A 22,310-nucleotide genomic window follows, 5' to 3' on the forward strand; every position below is an offset into this window, starting at 1 on the left:
TTTTACAATCACATTCTAATTGTGGATAAAGTTACCGTGATTAACTTGGGTATACAACACTTGGGACCAGTGTGTGCTAGGCAAGTTCTTGTAATTGGCCGCTGTTTCAGCTAAAGTTCTTGGGAATCCTGGTGCAGATGAGCTTGGATTGAACTTAAAATCAAAATGTGAAGTTGTCCAAATCCAGCCATAATGATATAGTGGGTACAAGTCTTATAACTATGTCTATACCACATGCTGTTTTTAGCCATAAACCTCAACTGAGCCATATTGGTGGCAGCTCTTGTTCAAGCATACTGAGCTCATTTACAGTTTGGGGGTGTGCTGTTGAGCTCTTCTACTGTGGAGACCTCTTTATTGCACTACCAGTGGTGTAGATCCTAGGTATAAAAAGCATTAAATAAAACAACATATGAAATGAGCATCAAGTCATCTCTCTCTGCCTTTTAAATAAATTAATTTACACATTCAACAAAGGCAAGTCTACCAAATATATTGCTATTGTTTATATAGTTTTGCATTGCAGGTTTCTATGTCTAAGTCTGTCTGGCCATTTCTAAAGTTTTTAATGCACCTGCAGTATGACTTTTAAGTGAAAGCTATGTGAGCAAGGGAATAGCTCCTCTCTCACCTCACATTTTGATCCCCAAATCCTCTGTTTCTCCAATGTATTTACGCTGTACTGGAAAAATATTTTAGTGTATATTATTCATATATTGTCCTGCATCGTGATTAATACATTGAATATTTTGTGTATTAGTGACTAGTATCATATTCTTTTTGAGATAGCTTGAAGTGAGAAAGTTTATGTAGAACAGTCTTGTTGAGAAATGCTAAGTTAAGTGCCTTTCTTGAAACAGAAGTAAATTGCAGATATCTGCATATTTGTATATAAACATTACCATACATGGTTTCTCTTATTCTAAAATCTTACTATTTTAAATATGCTTGTTTTAAACCTGGGTGATGAAATTTAGTCAATTTTAATTGTCAATATTAATGACTTGTGAAGAAGGGAGAGAATGGGATGTCAATCTGTTTATAAATGTCAGTAATTCTTAAAGATCGATCATGCTATTTACATGATGCATTCATGCTTGTGCTTTTACAACTTAAACTTTATGTGACTGTATAAAAAGTTATGAGTGGAAATGTGGGCTACCTTAAGTCTCCTGCAGAACTGTTGACTTCTAGTTGCTTTTAGTGGAATCAGACTGAGACTTCAGGCACAGCCTCACAGGTCTCTTACGAAACTTTCACTGTATGGATATCATGTTACATCCATTTCCAATATTTTTATTGTGCCTCCTGAGGTAAATATTATTATGACAATCTGAAGAATTAAGAAGTTATGCCAAACCACACCATACTGTCTGAGAGTTTGGTTTTGCAGTATCTTAAGTAATTGCAGGCTGCCATAAAAAGGTTGCCATGCAATGAAATTTGCTTAGGCAAGGTATTTTCAAGGAAAAACACAATAGTTGATGTGTGAGAGGAAATTGAAGTGTTCTATAGGGTTTTTTCTCCTGCTGAGAGTTAACAGTTTTCTGGCAAGTTGACAGTTAATGGGACAAATGCATTACTAGTTTCCTTATTAATAACAAAAATCTGGAATCTGCATTCTACATTTTGTCCCATATGTACTTTGCAAATGGCTAGAAAATGGAACAATATGTCAGATTTCAGGCAGGCAAGTTTATTTGATATAGGTTAATCATGTTTAATGAAAGTTATTGCAGGTATACATTGTGTAAGAATCTTGAAAGTCTGACAGTTTCTGAATTTAGACTTAGTTCAATATTTTGGGACTTTCAGTGTTGTGAGTCTTTTGGAGCCAGACTTCCTAAGACTAGTCACCAGTAAATTAGTAGATAGGAAAACCAAAATGAAGTCTTGTCTTTCTTCCGGGAGCTTTATTTACAGGCCTGGGCAATAGCAGACACTTCTCAGGATGCTTTTGTGAGAGGTGAAGAGAGAGCACAATGGGTTGCTGAATGGGAGCAAAGCATTGAGTGGAAGTAAACTTGCTCGTAAAATGAGAGGCATACACTTTCAATGGTTGATGGACAAAATTGTGTAGAAGTTACAAGAGACTTTTAGGCGAGGGGCACAGAAGAGTTGGATGTTAGGATTGGTTCAGGCTGAGGGAGCTGTGATGGCCACATGAAATGTCAGAAGGTTGAAGGCAAGAGGGAGGTATATGTATATTCCAAGACTTCTGTCCTCTGTGCTGATCTGAGTGTGTCATGTCCAAGTGGATTATTTATAGCCCACAGTATCTCATCATACAAAATGTGCAAGAAGTAACTTTGCTGAATATTGACTCCGTTTCTTCTGAAGTAAGACAATTTTATGCTAGAAGAGCAAGCATTTGAAATTAAGAGATAGACTGTACTTCTAATAGAGTAGATGCTGATAATTTTTGATGAACAGCACATGTAACTGCAGAAAAAGGAACGAGAGTTTAAATGCAAGTGCAGATATTCCTTCCTCATTCCAGAATACTTCTCCCTTGTTCCTCATTTATGCACTCTTCTCTCTTGCTATCACTTTTTAATTAATATGATTTTTATATCCTATCTATTGGTCCAGGGTGCTTTGAATTCTTTCTCTGTTTCAATCATTATTACAAGTCTACACTTACATCTCAGGTGAAACTTATGGGAACAAATCTCATTGATAATAGGAAAGGAACCAACTGCTGTGATTCTGGCTGTGTGTGCTCAAGCATATGTTTAACTGCATTAAGCCTTTTCAGACTTGTTTCTGAGTCTATTGAGAAATAGACTAATATATGCTTTCACCTATCCTGTTTGATATTTTCATTCTTCTCATGTTTTGAACTGTGCTGATTGTCAATATCCTAATCCAAAGATCGATGTGTCCCCACAAGTAGAAAATCAGGAAAAGTAGGCAAGAGGCCTATGTGGATGAAAAAAGTCCAAACTACTGGAACTATTTAAGGAGAAGAAATAAATCTTATGTAAGATAGAAAAAGGGCTTGGTTGCTTGGGAAGAGTATTAGGAATGTTGCCAGGATATGCAGGAACAAAACCAAAAAGGTCAAAGCCCTTTTGGAATTAAAGATGGCAAAGGAAGTAAAGGAAAACAAGAAGGACTTTTTCAAATACATCAGGAGCAAAAGGAAGATTAGGGAGATTGTAAATCTGCTGATGAAAAAGGAGTGTGCTCTGGTGACAGAGGATGCAGAGAAATGGGAACTACTGAATGCCTTCTTTGCTTCAGTCTTCACTGCCAGGGCTGGCCCTTGGGAAGCCCAGTCCCTGGAGGATAGTAGGATGGGAGACTTTTGCTTGGTGGATATGGGATGAGGTTACAGACCTGTTGGGCAAGCTTAACACCCATAAATTGATAGGACCTGATAGGATACATCAGAGAGTGCTGAGGGAGCTGACTGAAGTTATTGCTAAGCCAGTCATTTTCATGGAGGACTGTTGAGGTGCCTGAGGACTAGAGGAAGTCCAATGTCATTTCAGTCTTCAAAAAAGGCAAGAAGGGAGGACCCAGGAAACTACAGGCTGGTTGGCCTCACCTCCATCCCTGGAAAGGTGATGGAATAACTCATCCTGCATGTTGTCACTAAACATATGAAGGAAAATATGGTTATCAGGGGGAGTCAACATGGATTCATGAAGGAGAAGTCCTGTTTGACCAAACTGATAGCCTTCTATCAGAGTATAACTGGCTGTCTAGATGAGGGGAGAGCAGTGGAGTTTCATGGCTAAGAGGGAAGCATTCATGGAAACATTCTTGTAATGTAATTTGTAAAGAGTTAAATAGATACACTGGCAACTAGAAGACTGAGGTTTTTCAACTGTCAGTAGAATCATATAGTGCATGGTAGGCTGCTCAGTATGTAAGGTGTTTTGTTAAAAACATTTTAAAGACTCTAGTATAGGGGGAAACCTTTCAAACCTTTTATAGAATGTTATGTGTTTTCCATTTTATTTCTTTATTCTTTACTAATTGGAATATTTGTTTGGTTCAGGACTTTTGTAAATTTTAAGTTCTAAGTGTCATGACTGACATCAGTTGTTGAATTTTTCAACAGAGCAGAGGCACATTTTATTCTATCTGTCACTGAATAATGTCCCTCAAACACTTAGCTCATTCTTTTTTAAGTAACCAATTATAATTAAAACTAACAGCAGGAGTTCCTAATTTCTGTGGAATAGATAGGAATGTAGTAATTCTTGTGACTAGAAAGTTGAGCAGATTTTTTAAAAAAAATCTAACTACAGCTCTTAAAATACCCTGAATTACGATAACAGCGTATCTACAGTATTTTGCTTTAGGAGTCTGTATTGGAGTAGTTTCTATTCTAAATTTTTTAATAGTAACTTAAATAGATTCAAAATGCTGGAATTTTTGAATGGAAATACTATTTTATTGTTGAAATAGATGTTACAGATGTTTTTTTCTCTATTTAGGCAGTCCAATGAAAAGAAACTTTATCTCTACTGATTTCAAGCTTGGAGAGCAAAACCATCTCATACTTACTCCATTACTTGAGAAAGCCTACCTTGTTTAGATAAGCTTTGTTTTCTCCATAGGTATGAAAAGGCAGGTGAGGACACAGCTCTTTGAGAGAGGTGATCTTTCTGTTCCTCATACACAGATGAGAGTGGAAGTGGCAAAGCTAAAGATTGCTGAAGAAGGGGAGACTCAGCCTTGAATCAGGTAGATGATAGGCTGGTAGTAAATGACAAAGCTTGAAGGCAAAAAATTTGCTTGGTAATAATACCATGTATGGTATACATGTGAAATCCCTTAATGTAAAAGAATTCTTTTCTGTGAGAATACTGTCTCTAAAGATACTTTCCTTAAACTATATTTGCTTTGTTTCACCCTTTGATCCTATGAAGTTTACCAAATTGGGGAAAAAAAAAACCCAACAAATAATTAAACAGTTGTCTTTGGCTATTCAAAATATAGACTTTCAAATGGGAAGGTCTTAACATCCATTCAAATGGATTTAAGTTGCACCAGGGAAGGTTTAGATTGCATGTTAGGAAGAACTTTCTCACCGGGAGGGTTGTTAAGCGTTGGACCAGGCTGTCCAGGGAGGTGGTGGAGTCACTACCCCTAGAAATACTCGAAGGACACATAAGTGCTGAGGGATATGATTTAGTTTAGCGGTGGGCCTGGCAATGTGAGATTAGTGGCTGGACTCGGTGATCTTAAAGGTCTTTTCTGACCGTAACAATGCTACAGTTCTGTGATCTGAAAACCCTATATAGAGAGGAGCAGTCTCTTTTGCACTTTTTTCCAAGGAATTATCCAAAGTGATACCAAACAGCAGAGCTCTGTCTACTAAGCTGTTCCAGCTAATCCTGCATTGGTCAATGTCGCTATGTCTTAATACTGTTTTAGTGGATAAACTCCATAGTTTTTTTTTCCTCAGCTGAAGATGAACAGATAAAAGATTGTGTGAATTATTGTCTCAATTTTTCATTTTTTGATTTAAATATTGTTTGGCTTATTTCATATCTCCCATAACATTTTTTCTCCTCTCAATTCAGGTTTTTGTTTTGTTTTTTTTAAGTCATTATTCCAAAACAGTCTATGAGGGTATCTGTGAAAAAGTGTTAAGAAAGAGGCAGAATTAGGTGATGTAATGATAAAGGGGATAGGGAAGAAAGAGCTGGGAATGGTGTCCTGTATTGGTAAGAAATAAGGTTTGTTGTCTCTCTCTAGTCAGCCTGACTCCACCCCATAGAGCTACCACTTACAGTCTGAATTCCCAGTTTGTATATATTTTCTTATGCAAGTTCTTGTCCAGTTATGCCTCTGCTGTCACCTGGAGAAGGAAACAGTGATGCTAATACACTGATAGAAGCTCATTTGGTATTTAATTAACTCTGACAGACTCATTCTTTTGACAGTATTTTGGAAAAGGGACTTGTTTAGGAGACATTTCTTTTGAGATAAATGCAAATTAAGGTAGTGCATTTTGTATTTACAATATACCAAATACTTGAAAATGTGTACTTCACATTTTATTGCACCTGTATAGCTGAAATGAATGCAGGTTAGCTATTGGAAAGTAGAATTTTATAAGTTTGCAGATTTTGAAATAATTCTACTTGTACAGCATTTGTGATTATTTGTGGAGGCCACATTTGCAGTGTCTGTGTTTTATAAGCTTGGTTAAAACTTAAATGTACAGTGTCATGGTATATGGAAGCTTAAGAATCTGTTTGGAGCTGTTGAATGGGAAAATGTTCCTTAAGTTAGTATCAAAGGAAGACAGAATCCTGCTGCTCTTGAACAAAGAAAAAGAAATCTTTTCTTCTAGCCAAACAGGAATTTGCACTACTAGATGTCTCTTATAGCTACACCCAAAACCCATGTAAAGAGAAAATCAAAAGTGCACAGTTAACATCAAAGAAATGAGAAATTATACAGTAAAAGCCACCATGCAGTTTTATTATGTTTCTCCTGTGGATATGTGCATTGATATGTTGCCGTTCTTTTTTTAATATGAGAGGGCTTTTTTGGAATATACATCCTTTTTTCTTAACTCAGGTTCTATCTTTCCCTGTTTATTACTTTCATCTATAGGAGCTAAAATGCAAGATCCCTGACAAGGCCAATTTTCTATTTCTGGCCAAGATTGGCCATATGTGTTTCCCAATCAGTCACAGGTATTTCTGGAAGTCGTGACCAAGAGTGTTTTAATAATTGCAGTGTCTAGAAGGCTTGTCAGTGTTTTATCTCTCCTGTCTTTCAAGAGTCATGCAACAATTTAGGTTGGAAGGGCTCTCTGGAGAGTCATCAAAACCCTGCTCTCTTGCTGCATGTGTGTATGTGTGAAGGGATGGCAGCACTCCTGGAGCTCTCTTCCTGCCTTTTCATCTTCTGTCATTGTCACAGAATCTCAAGGACTGGAAGGGACCTCAAAAGAGCCATCTAGTCCATCCCCTCTGCCAGAGCAGGACCGTCTAGAGTAGGTCACACAGGAACTTGTCCAGACGGGTTTTAAATGTCTCCAGAGAAGGAGACTTGACAACCCATCTGGGCAGCCTGTTCCAGTGCTCTGTCACCCTCACAGTGAAGAAGATTTTCCTTATGTTTCTTTGGAACCTCTTATGTTCCAGCTTGCCACTTATCCTATCATTGGACATCAAGAACAGCCTGGCTCCATTCTCCTGACACCCACGCTTTACATATTTGTAAACATTAATGAGATTATCTATTAGTCTCCTCCAAGCTAAAGAGCCCCAGCTCCCGCAGCTTCTCATCATAAGGGAGATGCTCCACTCCCTTAATCATCCTTGTGGCCCTGCGCTGAACTCTCTCCAGCAACTCTCTCTCCTTCTTGAACTGAGGGGCCCAGAACTAGACACAATATTCCAGATGTGGTCTCATGAGGGCAGAGTAGAGGGGGAGGAGAACCTCTCTTGACCTACTGCCCACACCCCAGGACGCCATTGGTCTGCTTGGACATGAGGGAACATTGCTGGCTCATGGTCATCCTACTCTCTAAGAGTTCATTCCCCAACCTGTACTGGTACATGGGGTTCTTCTTTCCCAGATGCAACACACAACACTTGCTCTTGTTGAATTTCATTACATTTCTCCTCACCCAACTCTCCAGCCTGTCCAGGTCTCGTTGAATGGCAGCACAGCCTTCTGGTGTGTCAGCCACTCCCCGGAGTTTAGTATTATCAGCAAACTTGCTGACGGTCCCTCTATTCCCTCATCAAGGTTATTAATGAATAGATTGAACAGTACCAGTCCCAGCACCGACCCCTGTGGGACTCCACTAGATACAAGGCTTCAAACTAGGCCCTGCCCCATTGATCACAACTCTCTGCCTTCTTCCCTTCAACCAGTTAACAATCCACCTCACTCCCTGATCATCCAGCCCACGCATTCTCAGTTTTGCTCTGAGGATGCTGTGGGAGATGGTGTCAAATGCTTTACTGAAATCAAAATAAGCCACATCCACTGCACTATCACCATCTATCCTCCTGGTAACATCTTCATAAAAGGCTATTAGGTTGGTCAAACATGACTTCCCTTGGTAAAGCCATGTTGAATGCTCCCAAACACCTTCTTGTCCTTTAAATGCCTGGAGACAGCACCCAGGATAAGCTGTTCCATCACCTTTCTAGGGATGAAGGTAAGGCTGACTGGTTTGTAGTTATCTGAGTCCTCCGTCTTGTGTGACATTTGCTTTCCTCCAGTCCTCAGGCACCTCTCCTCTTTTTCACAATTTACTGAAGATGATGGAGAGTGGTTTAGGGATGACTTCCAACAGCTCCCTTAGCACCTGTGGGTGCATCCCATCACGGCCCATGGATTTATGTACATTCAGATTGCTCAACTGATCCTTAACCCAGTCCTCAGCAACCAAACAAAACTCCTCCTTTAACCTGACTTCCTCTGGAATCTGAGTCTCCTGAGGACAGTCTCCAGCAGTATAGATAGAGGCAAAGAAGGCATTCAGGAACTCTGCCTTCTCTGTATCCTCTGTTACTAGGGCACCTGCCTCACTCAACAGTGGGCCTGTGTTGCCTCTAGCATGAGTTTTATCTGCAATGTATTTGAAGAAGCCCTTTTTCTTGTCCTTGACCTTCCTTGCAAGGTACAACTCCAACAAGGCTTTAGCTTTCCTAGTTGCCTCCCTACATCCTCTGACAACAGCTTTACATTCATCCCAAGTGGCCATCCCTTCCTTCTATGATCTATATACTCTCTTCTTCCACTCGAGTTTGGCCAACAGTTCCCTGTTTAACCATGGCTCCCTTGCTTCATTTCCTACTCACTGCTGTGCTCTGGTCCTGAGCTTGGAAAAAGTGATTCTTGATTAGAGACTAACTATCCTGGGCCTCTTTATCCTCTAGTACCCTATCCAATGGGATGTTCCCTAGCAATTGCTTGAAAAGGCCAAAGTTGGCCCTGCTAAAGTCCAGGGTTGTGATCCTGCTTGGTATTCTGTACCTACCGCACAAGATCCTGAACTCCACCATCTTGTGGTTGCTGCAGCCGAGGCTGCCCTCAACCTTTACCTCTTCATCCAGAGCCAACTAAGATTTTTGCTACCATCAATTCGCTTTCATTTTTCTCTTCTTTTTTTTTTTCTAGAAACCTATCTTAGCAACATGCATAAAAATAAAACATTTCAAACACATGCCATCTCATTCCAGCGATTAAGAATAACATACATTTGCAATGGACCGTATTTGGGAAGTGTCTTCTGCATATTACAAAATTTTGCCTTTTGTCAGATTATATACAGTTGTAAGATCTTAGTTTTTCAAATTTTTTTTCTTTACAGGCCAGAAGCAAAATTTGGATGAAACGATCTAACTAAGTTGCCGTCATGAGCAGAAGCAAGCGTGACAACAATTTCTACAGTGTTGAAATTGGAGACTCTACTTTCACTGTGTTGAAACGGTATCAAAACTTAAAACCAATAGGATCAGGAGCACAAGGGATAGTATGGTAAGGTTTCTTTAAAATTTAAATGCACTTTTATGTTCCCTTAATAGAATATTCTTTCAACTGTTGTATATTACCAAGTAGAAATGTGCCAACTACCTTTTTATGTGTAAAATGGCAATGGTGATTGTTGGCTATTTTTCCTTGGCAAGGGCTGTTGCTATTGCTTTTTGAACTTTGTCCTTTTCTGCTTCCAAACTGATGCCCTTCTGTGCCAAATCAATCAGCTGTGTTTAGTCCCATAAATTAATGAGGGAAAAAACCTGGGAAAAGAAACTAATCTCAAGTCACACTGTTTATGCTAAAGCATAAGCCAGAAATATTCTGTAGAATATTTACTACTTATAAAGGCTTTAACTTCTCAAAATACATTCTTAGGGAACTGTTTTGCTCAGTGTCATAATCGAAGTAGTAGTCCCTGATAACAGGTAGTGAGCATTTGTGATGCTGTCACTGTGATATGTAAATGCCTGATGCAGTTTAGGAAAATATGACTTGACATTATAATTCTTTGAATAAGAGCTCTGTTGTGTGGATTGAAGAGTGTCCATTTTTTTAAGAGAAAGGTTGGAAAAAGCATAATCTCCTCAAACACTTTTCTGTAACCTCTTTATTACCTTGGATCATGTCTTGATCAGCGTTTAGAGAATGTGTAGTATGGGCAGGTTGCTAATTGTATTTATGTTTTAGCTGGGTTAATAAAATGGTATGCTTAGTGCAAGTGAAATCTTGAAGGCCAACTCTAAAAAGAATTTATTTCAAAATGATAACTTCTGGCATTAAGATTATTTGTTCTGTAAGTAGCAGCGACAGAAAAACTGATCTGAATTTTGCTTGTATGTATGTTAGTATAATAATGATATAGATGATTGGTTGCCTAGAGTTTTAGTACCTGCAAAAGCTTTAGCTGTTAGTACTGTCTTTCTGATTCCCAGTTATATGCTAACTACCTGTTTTCTAACTTTACTGCCTCTCCTAGAGTTGAGACCCAGAAACTGTGATTACTTTAATGTCACTCTGTAACTGCTGCTACTTGTAATTAAAACTTTCCTAGTTAGTCTGCTCTGATTACCCTGAAAAGGACTGAGCTTGCCCATGTCTGGAGGACACAGAGCACAATTCTTGTGATTTGTTTTGGGATTTTGTTGTGGTGTTTTGGGTGGGTTTTTTTGTTTTGTTTTTAGACACATGATCAAACTTGATTTTGAGGAGTATTAAGTAGATGGCCTAAAGGCTCAACCGTACCTAATGCTGAAGGAGACTCTACAGCTACCGTTACATGCTGGGGATGCAGAAGTTAAAATACCGGTACAGTAGTCCCATGTTGACAATCTTTCCTGGCCTCTACTTTGCCACTCTTTCATAAGATATTCCTTGTCTTGGGAGCAGGTGTGGGAAATTCCAGATAATGAAAAATGTAAACCAAAGAAAGTTACCAGTATATGTTGTTCTCAGTTCTTTCTTTCTTGAATAGCAACTAGAGATTTTGATGATATTTCCAATCAAACACACCATCACACATTAGAGCCTACATAGTGTAAGGACAATGTAATTTTAAAAGTGGCAAATTGGATTTAGTAGATGCTGATCATTTACTGGCAGATATGTTCTTCATTAGGTTTGAGTACCATTCTTGATAGGAAAACAGTATTTTCCCTGCTAAGGCTTTTTTAGTAACTGATAAATATTTCCTGAGTCTGCATGGTAGTCAGCTGCTGTATTACATCTTCCAGGAAACAAAATCCATGCCTTCCTGTCATAGAAATGGGATATGCGTGGGAGTTTTCCTCAGCAACACTCTTCATCAGTTAAACAACTTGTATCATGGAATCTTAGCCTTAGTCTGCAAACAAGATATTATTTTTCCTTTTTACCCTGTAAAAGCCAGTGACATCAAGATGTTAAAGCTTTCCTAACTTTTTTTAATCTTGACATTGATGCTGTAATTGTCATGAGAGCAACTGCATAAGTGAAAGAATGGAACCTTTATATAACCTACTTGTCTTCTTTCCTTCTCCCTTCCTTTCAGTGTGATGATTTTATAGAAAATAGATGTGCTTTTTATGCTTGAAGTATTTTAGATCTTTTTTAGGCAGCCTGTTCCTGAGTGCCAGTGGGTGGCAAGAACTCAGTATCTTCAGTAAGATATTTTGAGAAGCAGAGATCCTGCACAATTTTGTGGAGATTGTAATATGTTAATCCTATGAAGCTGGGAAACATTTCTAAATTTTGAATTGCTCAGCATAGAAGAGCACTTCTCTATTACACTCACTAAAGCTGAATAATACTCGAACTTTGGTTTATCTGCAGACATGATATAACGTCTTTGCAACAGATGGTAAGGGCCACAGTTTAAAGGACCTTGCCACTGAGATGTAATGATGTTATTTTTTATTACAGTGCAGCTTATGATGCCATCCTTGAACGAAATGTTGCAATCAAGAAGTTAAGCCGACCGTTTCAGAACCAAACTCATGCTAAAAGAGCCTACAGAGAGCTTGTTCTAATGAAGTGCGTTAATCATAAAAATGTGAGTGCAGTGTCCTGTTTTAAATGTTAAGAGTTATCTAGAAGTTCATTCTTTGTGAAAGTCTTAAGTGAGGCATGCTAAAAGGATGGCATCCTCTGTCAATGATAGACATTTTCATTTGTGGGGTTGTATCTGTGTGGTAAGTACAGAAAGATTTTTCAGAAAAGCTATTATTGACTAATTTTAATTCCTGCCCAATCTTTAAATATGCCCTTTGAACTCAGGGAGTTAATGTTGCATAGCCACATTTTACAGGCAGCTTTCAAATAAGAATGCCATGAGTGGTAAGTGCATCCTTGTTTCTGCTGCTGGAGAGGAAAGAGACTTCCCCCTCCAAATGAGTCAGGAGTTTTGTGTTGTGACAACAGGAATTGTCTGATCCTTAAGAAGTTGTGGAGTAGACCAGATGCAGAAATGGGGAGACAAAAAGTGATAAGTGATTTATCAGTTTAAGTACTAGAGGCTGGTATTGGCCATTTTCTTCCTTCAGAGACAGCTGTGTGCAGTCTTGCTCACCTTCCCACTTATTATCCCTTCAGCAGGATAAAATTCCTCCTGGCTGCTAAGGAAGGAGAGCACCATAAAATCTATCTTTAATCTATCTTTCAGCTACTTGGGAAAATATTGGATTTTTTTTCTAAGACAGAAATGGTTTATATGTGAATCCTGTGAAGGAAGTTTTACCCAGAAGCATCATTTGTGCAATGATAAACTATTGCAAGCCTGCCTGACTCTTGATGAGTAGACCTGTTTCTGCACATCCCATCCATTTATAGCAGCTGGAAAATGTCCTAACGTAGCTCTAAGAATCTGTTTTTCTCTTTGGGTGGAGTTGTTGCCTCACCTCTGTCAATTGCAAGGTGGTATCTCTTAGGTAGTCTTTGTCAGTTCTTAGTTTTATTTTTCCTCATTTACCATGAAAGTCTTACTAGTTCTCTCCAAACTGAAAATAGGAGGCAGGGAAACACCAACTAATTTCCTTAGGTTTTAAGCTTTGAATATCATCTTGTTAATGCACAGTCTTTAGATTGTTATTTGTGTGAGAAAACCACTTCTGCTAATACCATTGGCATCTGTTATAGCATGTTAGACCTGGTTGAGCTACTGAGCATCTTGAGCATCCTTGTGTGCCAGGAGGTTCACATCAGCATACTGAGTGTTGGTTTTGAAATGTTGACTTTGGTTAACATAAATATTGACTATTGCCATGGTGTGATTATACTTCCTATCCCCCTTCTTACAGATAATTGGCCTACTGAATGTGTTCACACCACAGAAATCCCTGGAAGAATTTCAAGACGTGTAAGTCTGATCTGAACTAATGCTGGGAATTAATTTTTAAGATATTAATGTGAAAGTTGAACCAGGGAAAGACTGCAGTCAAATGACAATATTATCTGATTGCTCTTTTTTTTTCTTCTTAAGCTATATAGTCATGGAGCTCATGGATGCAAATCTCTGCCAAGTGATTCAGATGGAGCTCGATCATGAGCGAATGTCTTACCTTCTTTATCAAATGCTGTGTGGTATCAAACACCTTCATTCAGCTGGAATTATACATAGGGTAAGTGAACTTAACATGTGTATGTTTTGTGTTGCACTTGGTTTTGCCTTGAGTATTTAAAAGATGAAAAATATTGTAAGTAGGAGCACTAAGAGTGATCCATAGAGAGATAAAGCTGAAAAAAAAATCATCACACTTTTTTCCACTGTAATTCTGGAATGAACCTTTTGAATGTTTGAATGATTTGATAATAATCTGCACAGAGTAAGTAAAGACTTTTGCAGTGTGTTACATTACCTTCTCTAATTCTATATAATGTTCTGGTTTAGTAATTGTGGTAGGAAAGAATATCTGAAATCTTCATTGTTTTGGTAACCAAACCTGAAATCCCATCTTTTGAAAGAACTACTGATTTTATTCCTGCTGTTTTGCCAGCACAGTAATGAATAAATAGCTGGAGTCCCCAGACAAACGGATTACGATAAAGACCTGTAAGTGGAACTTTCATACACCTGTGTGTCACAAAGCATTCACTCCTACTGCTCACAGGCAAAACTGACTACTCCTTTTTAAATATGTGTGCATTAGAGACTATTCAAGAAATTCTGAACTAAAGGCAACTTTTTTAAGTCTAACATCTCCCATATATTTGTATGCAGTGTGAAGACTTCTTGAGATTTTCTAGTTAACTTTTCAGGTATCATTTTTGCTATTTTAGGAAAACGTATGCTTTTGTTGTACTAGGTTTTTCATAGTAATTTTTTTTTTAATTTTGAAAGTTTTTCAGTTTTGAAATGATGCAGAAGATATAATTAGATTTAATTCATGTTCAATCATTACTACATAGTCTTCATCATGGATGATGTAGGCAGCAAAGCAAATCACAAAGGGCAGTTCTGGGTACTGCCACGGGAATTGCCATGTTAGTGTGCTTATCACCTCATTGTAACCAGGCTGTTGGATGGCCTGCCAGCTGGACTTTGCAGTGTGACATTCCTATTCAGTATGCTGTTTTTCCCTGGGAACTGGGACAATCATTTGAATAGAGAATATGGTTTGAATAGCCAAACACTGCTTCCTTTTGCTCAGCTAGCTCTAGTAGGCATCAGCTGCCTCATTCCAGTGACGACCTCAGGGATGTAAGGTGAAGGCTTCCTTCTTGTATTGAGTTTGCCCTGAACTGCTGTATTTGAAAGAGATGAGTGAGGGAAGGTAGAAGCAGCATTGTGTGCAACCAAGCGTTGCACCCTGTGCTGCTTTTTCTGCGTGTGGGCATTAAGACAGATCAGCAGGTTTCTTGCTTATGCTAGTAATACTAGGCAAAACTAGACTACTTCCATTACAACAGCTCTGGTATTACATTGTATATGACTGATATTATGCAGCCCTCTCTCTCCTAATGCATGTGCCTGATGGGATTGAAATAATGGGTCTGTATACAGCTTCACATTTTCCAGTCTTTTCAGTACATAGGTGTACAAGTTTCATGCTGTAGATTTGCCTGGGTCTCTCTTGATTTCGGAAAACCATATATTGTATAAACACAGCTGGGCAGGTAATGTAAGAATGCCTCTTTCTGTGGATCTTAGCACAGGCAGGTGGGAACTTGTAAAAGTTCAAGGGCAGTTTGTACCCCTATAAAGTAGGCATCAAACCATTGGGCCTGTAGAATCATGAATAAACCTAAACATTCATACAATTATAGGAAAGAGGTAGCTATTCTGATAGTTGTTAGGAGTAAAAACAGCTTTGAGGGGAGAATTCCTGCTTGTCAGTATGGTTGAAGTCTTTGAAATACTTCATATTGTGCAGTAATGTGAAGTAAGAGGATAACCAATTCCAAGGAGACCATAGATACAATTGCTAGGTAAATAGTAAGATATGTATTCATGAATGCTTTTGAAGGATGTGGACAGGTACATTTCACTTTCATGTCTTCATGGCAGATTTTCAACCTTCTTCTCAGGCTTTGTTAGAAGGTTGAGTTTTTTCAGGCAAAATGTTTTCATTACTTACCTGCTGTGTGCTTCAATGCCTTTGTATTTGGAGGTGCAAAGTATCAAAATCTCATTTCTCTGTGGAACAAGTTAAAACCTCAGATGACAAAGAAAGCATGTCTGAAAAGGGGCATTTCATATGGACTGTGTGGCTACAACTCTTAACTCTTTCCACCACATTTCAGTTCTTTCAGCACCACTGTTCTTAATGTCTGAAGCTAATTACTTTGTGGAAACTAGTTGCTCTTTCATGTGGCTGCCCACAGAGCATTCTGGCTATGAATGTAGCATACTTCTTCAGTGTCCTCTGAAGCTTTATGCAGGTTTTTTTTTTTTTTGTATTGGTAGTTTTGTATGTTTTTTAACTGGATTCTTTGACTATAATAACTAGCACCTCGGTAACTTTCCCAAAGCTGACAACTGAAATGACAACGATCTGTCTGTGTGCCTGTTGCACTGGATAATACTTGCCATCAAAATAAGTGGTTTTTTTCGTAGCAAACTAGGGGCATGGAACAAGGCAGAGATCAAATAGCAAGTTTCAGACAATTTCACCTTGAAGTTGTAGCACCCACATCAATGGATAAAGATTTGGTCTTGGTAATAATTGACTATAGCTTTACACTAGCTGTAACAGATGTGTTCGAAACATTTGCAGAGACAGAGGTTCTGACAAGTGTAGCGGTACATGTTCATTTATATTTTACAGTCTGAGGAGGATGAATGATCAGCATTGCGATTGTGCCTCGCTGACTTGCTGAAGGACACAAAGGGTCCCATTAGTCTTGCACAGAGGCTCTGAAACACTGTTCTTCCAGATTTTGAGCACTTAACAAAGGTGCCTGCCTAAGTATGGAAGCCCTTCACACAAATTTTTCTTTAAAAAAGTCCATAGAAGCCAGGAATGAATCTGGAGATGTTCCTCTCTTCCTGTCAGGTTAATGGAGAGACAGCCAGGAACAATCTCTGGTTTTTAAGCATTGGCATTTTACATTTTTAAGGTCAGGTGAGGTATCTTTTGCCATAGTTTCTGTCTATATTTATATAGCCTAACTAACTTGATCACTCTTATAGGAGCTTTTGAGTTCATGTTTATTTAAAACATAAGAGGTGTTGTTTCTGCATGAATTTGAATGCAGTGTAAGCCAACTCTTGCTTCCATCATTTTGAAAGACAGTTCTGTATCCAAATTACAACATATTCCTAGGCTTTGTGACAACTACACAATGTTCAGCAATAAAAGATGGACAGTACTCTGTGAGGTTTTGCTTTTTGTCTTCTAAGTGATTTAATTTTTATAATTTTTTTTCTCAAAGGGAAAATCTTTCAACATCTTCAGGGTTAATCCTTCAGTTTTGGCGAAAACGAGCCAAGGTGTATGAGCATACACCTTAGATTCTCCAAGTAATAGATGTGTGCAAAAATAAGGCAGATCATAAACAGAACTGTAGAAGAAGATGAGGCATGCATATTAAATAGCTGGAATGCTTGGAATGCTTTGTAACACTTGAATTCATTTGTGACATCTGAGAATTTTTTAAGCCAAAGTTGTCTGCAGAATCTTTGTGTGTGTAATTTGGAAGTACATGTGTGGCTTTGTAAGTATGAAAGTCTTTTAATTACTCATTAAAATTCTGTTGTTCTGGAACTCTTTTTTTTTTTTTTGTGGTTTCCTCTCTGTCCTTAGTGCAGCTTTCTTAGCTTTTTGAAGAGTTTGCTGAAAGCCATACAAGTACAAATGACTACTACATATATCTCGTAGATAGCTACTTTTAAGTCTATATGAAGCAGTGAATGACAGGACTTCTTATCAAATGCCGAAGTCCTCTGCCACATCTCAGGTTTTTCTGTCATTAATCTTGGTAGAGTGTAGGGAGAAAGGATCTAAGCCTTAGCTGTATTAGCCTGTGTGCTACGAATGATTTTATGATGCCAGAGTTATTCTGAAGTGACTCTGTGATGTTTGCTCTGTGACATTCAGATGTGTACAAGATCCCTCTGATATAATGATTTCAGTACACCTATGTAGTATTTATATAAATAGACGTTGCAAAGCCACTATTGACAATGTGGTTTTAGGGTTCAACTGAAGAGAATACAGTTAATACGTTTCTAACTAAAATAATCTGAAGCTGTATCAGGGTATTTTCCACTCCAACTTAATGATTCTGTTAATTGCTGTCAGTTTTTTAGTGGTGCACTTTTTGGGTTTGGTTGCCAAAATTAGTGTTAAGCCATATCCTAAATGGAATACTGAATGGTTTGAGTGTGGGTATTTTCTTTCCTGTTCAGAGAAACACCCGCATTGGTTCAAAAGAGGTAATGCAGCCTCAACAAGCAAAGAAACCTTTTACTTTTTGCATTCATGTTACAACGTTAATTGTTTGTATCAAGATGATTATTGCATCAAATGATTTCAACAATTATCATGATACTTGTGTTCTGCATCGTAGCAATAACTATTGTTCCAGTGAGCAGTTTCTAGACCTTTCCTCAGAGCTAACATTTCTTACTAACCTCAATTTATTTCAAACATTGCTAACATACCTTTTAATGATAGTTGTGTTTTCCTTCTTTAATTGCTATATAAATCTTCAAGCACAATGAAGGAATTAATTCCACAGTCTGCTGAATGCACATGAATTAATGCAAGAGGAAAAGAAATTGCAGTCATAGCAATAACCTAGTTTAAATGTGGGGTTTAATGCTAGCAGTATTATCTTTTAAAAATGTGAACCACAGAGTACTTTGTGCTTATCCTAGCAGTCATATATGATGTTTCTTTTTAAAGGATTTAAAGCCCAGTAATATAGTAGTAAAGTCAGACTGCACTTTGAAGATTCTTGACTTTGGACTGGCCAGAACTGCAGGAACTAGTTTTATGATGACGCCTTATGTAGTGACTCGTTACTACAGAGCACCAGAGGTCATCCTAGGGATGGGATACAAAGAAAACGGTCAGCAAATATAGTCTTTCTTTGGCATAGCTTTATTTTTTGTTTGGCGCACCACATTTTACATGTATATGTCTTTTTTTAACCTGTAGAAATTTTATAAATTAGCCTTGTGAACAAAATGCTATGGATACGCCAATTTGTTTATTCAACTCAACCCATTGGAAATGTTTGCATTTAATAGGAGAAGAAATTGAGGGCCTTGTTTGTTTAAAAAATTAAATAACTTGTTAGGCAGATTAAGTTTCACCCATGAAGAACTGAAATTGTGTTTTCTTAATATGCAGCATGTATTTTCATAGGCCTTTTCCTGACTTTATTCCTGATGAGGATGTAAATTATAATTCATCAGTAAATGTGTGTCCTAAATTTAGTGTTAAATAACTGTATTCACTATATCCTTTCAGGATGTGGGGAACTTAAAGGCTACTGAGGGCCAAAAAAAACTAAAAATGCACACTGTGGCATTATTTTTTGTTAAAATCAGCCTACTTTAAACTTGTCTCACAAAGTTCTTAAGTAAAGTATAAGAAGAAAAATTCAATTATATTTTGGAGACAAGAATGCAGAGAGTACTGTCTTGAAGCATCACACATTCTTTGAGGTCTGTGATGAGTTCCAAGGAAATCTGGTTAGTTTGTCCCTCTGCTTGTATACATTTCCCTCTTTTTTTTTTTTTTTTTTTTTTTTTCTTTTTTGTGGGTTTCTTTTTCAAACTCACTCCGTGGCCTTTCTCTCAATATGCTCTACAAGAAAATAAGGAAAGGAGACAGCATTTGAGGAAACACGTGATCAAGTACATTGCATCTGCTGAATGGAACAGCTAGTATTTGTTAGGAAAGTAAGAAACATGTCGTTGCTGAAATTCTGTTGTAGCAGCCCCAGTTCTGCAGCCGTTTGATCTGCAGTCACTGTGACCAGTTCAGCTCACTTGATGTTTCTTCCTCAGGCAGGCACAGTGCACAGATGTCACAGTTTGCTGATGGTATTTTAAACATTCTGTTGATTAGTCTTCCAGTAAGGCTCGTGAGATGCTGTGATGCTTGAAGCTTTGTTAGCTGTCTTCCAGTGAGGGGAGGTATGGATCCTCAGATTATTGACACAACTGGGGTGTGCTCTGCTTTTCAGGACTCTTAATATAGTATGAAAATTTCCCTGGCAACTTTCATACCCTCCTTACAGCAGGTGACCTCAGGTTGTCTGTAAATGATAGCCATAGAGAGTTGATTTTCTTGTCATTTGTAAAAGCCAAGGAGAATAATTTATACTGATATTGACAATGAAAGCTCAAAGGAGTGAGAATAGATGTTTTTGCAGGGCTGTGGGTTTTATTTCTGTTTGGATCATTAGTGTGCATGAAGAGATGTACATTCCTTCAAGCGGCCTTCATGTTTGGCTACTTCTGCAATTTAGAAGTCAAAGGTTTAGTACAGAAAGCTAAAAGTTGTTTTCTTTAACCGCTAAATTTTTGTAGAAAGCATATATTTTTCATCTTCCCCCTCCTCCCCTGTAAGACTTTTCATGGCCAGTTAAGCAACATCAGATAAAAGAACCTATAGTTGTAACCTAAGTCTTGCACTTGTTTTACAGAAGTATTGATACAGTGCAAGTGGTGTGTTTTCTAACTTAGCTTTACATTTTTCTTTGAAGTACTTTTGTGTTGCAAAACTGTGAAACATTCCTTCCCCTAAAATGTTGCTTAGATTGTTGCTGGAGATAAGTAGAGTGTGTTCTAGAGTACACCATCATGCTAGTGACAGTTCTGTTCCTTAAGCAAGTGTGAATTGTGTTGTGCGGCAGAATAGAAGTAAAAATTTACTTTTATGTGAAAAATTATCATGTCTTCCCAAAGCCAAATACATATTCCTTGGATTGAGGATGTCTTCTAACTCAGCCCACAGATTCACTTTTATGTTCTTCAGAAGTTCCAAGCTGCATTTCTGTATGTATAGTTGCCATTAAAAGGCTATTTACTTGAGCTGTTACTCCTCTCAATCCTTGCCTGATGAGTTTCCTCATTGTGGAGTGCCCCTGACAGTGAGGCAGGGCTGCAGAGGGGAGGGAGGCAAGTATCAAGGATGTACTTACAGTAAGAATCATGGACTGCCAGGGATCCTCAACAAGTTAACATTGATGTCTATTTTAGCCCTTTAAATCCACAGTTAAATCAAAAGTTGTCTATCAGTTTTCAGCATTTATAGAAGTTAACTAATAGCTAACATTAACATTTACATTTAGCTTAACTGAACAAGGGTATCTGGCAGTGCCTTGCTGAACTCGTAGGGGAAGATTGCAATGAATGTTTTATGACTGAGTTACTACAGAGTAGTATTCTTTTGGTGCTATACCATGCACATAGGAAATCTTTAATTGTTTTAAAACTAGCAAAGATCACAGACAAACTGATTATAGAGTTAGCTTTTACATAGGTTTTGATACTGCAGGAAATAAAGCACGTTTGTGTATATTACATTAAGAAAATAGGTCTTGCAATCTCAAAAAAATTAGAACTGAAGGACATCAGAACTGTTTGTGCACACACACCTTAACATATTTGGATTTACATATACTTATGTGCATGATTACCAAGAAGAAAGTGCTGAAAAGCAAAGAAAGCCCCAAATCCTCTGAAACAACTAATTTTAAGTTTCCTAGTTGGTACACTGGATTTGAACTTCATTTTTACTTGGTATTTTTTCCTCTTAGAATTATAGAAACAGTAGGTTCACTTCAAACAGAATAACAAAAAAATGTAATTATGTAGGATAAGTAGTAGGGTTTTTTTTAAAGATTTTTCAAATCTGTAATAAGATTTTACTCAGTCTTCTATAGAAGTATACACAGGAGCAGTTGTCAGTATACTAGTCTAGCTTTGTGAAACAATCAGAGACTGTTGTGATTTAACCCCATCCATCAACTAAGCACCTTGCTCACCCCTAGTCACCCCTCCCCTCAAGGGATGGAGAGGAGAATCAGGAAAAAAAAGTGCATGGGTTGAGATAAGAACAGTTTAATAACTAAAATTAAATAAAATGTAGCAACATATATAATAATAATAGTGATGAAAAATATAACAGAGAGAGAAAAAAACCTCCATACTCTAGCAATGCAGTGATCACCACCTGCTGAAGAGTACTGGAGCAGTGACCTACCCTCCTGGCTAACTCCCCCCAGCTTACACACTGGGCAGGATGCTCTGTGGTATGGAACAGCCCTTTGGCTGGTTCAGGTCAGTTCTCCTGGCCATGTTCCCTCCCAACTCCTTGTGCCACCGAAGCCTACTCACTGTCAGGACAGGGTGAGAAGCAGAAAAGGCCTTGACTGTGCAAGCACAGCTCAGTAGTAAACAAAACACATGTGTATTATCAGCACTGTTCTTAGCTTAGCCCAAAATACAGCCCTGTAGCAGCTACTAGGAAGAAAATTAGCTCTCTCCTAGATTAAACCAGGACAGAGAGTTAAAAATAGACAGGTTTTGTTTGATTAGTGAAAGCAGCAAGGTAAAACACCATCAAACATCACAAGTTCAGTTTTATATGGTGACCAGAAGAATTGTTTCCAACATTTTTCTTGGCCTCTAAAGTAATTTGTCTTCCGAAGCATGATGATAGGCCGTTGACTCATGTTAGTTCTCTTTCTGGACTTCTCCATGCAATTATGGGTATTGTTTCTGTCACGTTAGACACAAACCAATTACAACAGATTTGGGTGTACTTTGGTTTGTGGTTCTGTTTTGCAGGTGAAGAAGTCAATATTCAAAATTCAATTTAAAAATTCAAATGTAAAACTCCAGATCTTTGGGTCTCTAAGCCTTTCCTAAGTGTTTGAAAAAAGTTTCTAACAAAACTCATAAA

The 22,310-nt window shown here is 38.0% G+C and overlaps 1 protein-coding gene across 15 annotated transcripts in view; it reads left to right on the forward strand.

The window, feature by feature from the left end:
- The window catches only part of MAPK8 (mitogen-activated protein kinase 8), a 47,811-nt gene that overhangs the window by 16,264 nt on the left and 9,237 nt on the right, over window positions 1-22,310 (forward strand). For 11 of the 15 annotated variants that reach the window (XM_062001779.1, XM_062001783.1, XM_062001776.1 and 8 more), the window contains 5 exons: window positions 9,308-9,474; window positions 11,872-12,001; window positions 13,245-13,303; window positions 13,427-13,565; window positions 18,294-18,459. In XM_062001779.1, the coding sequence (XP_061857763.1) occupies window positions 9,353-9,474; window positions 11,872-12,001; window positions 13,245-13,303; window positions 13,427-13,565; window positions 18,294-18,459 (616 nt within the window). In that variant the 5' untranslated portion in view covers window positions 9,308-9,352. Of the gene's footprint in view, window positions 1-4,574; window positions 4,702-9,307; window positions 9,475-10,655; window positions 10,780-11,871; window positions 12,002-13,244; window positions 13,304-13,426; window positions 13,566-18,293; window positions 18,460-22,310 lie in introns of those variants that run through there. The other 4 variants (XM_062001780.1, XM_062001782.1, XM_062001784.1 and 1 more) reach the window with 2 other exon arrangements.

Source organism: Colius striatus, chromosome 8, assembly GCF_028858725.1.
Source record: "Colius striatus isolate bColStr4 chromosome 8, bColStr4.1.hap1, whole genome shotgun sequence".
Lineage (NCBI taxonomy): Eukaryota > Metazoa > Chordata > Aves > Coliiformes > Coliidae > Colius > Colius striatus.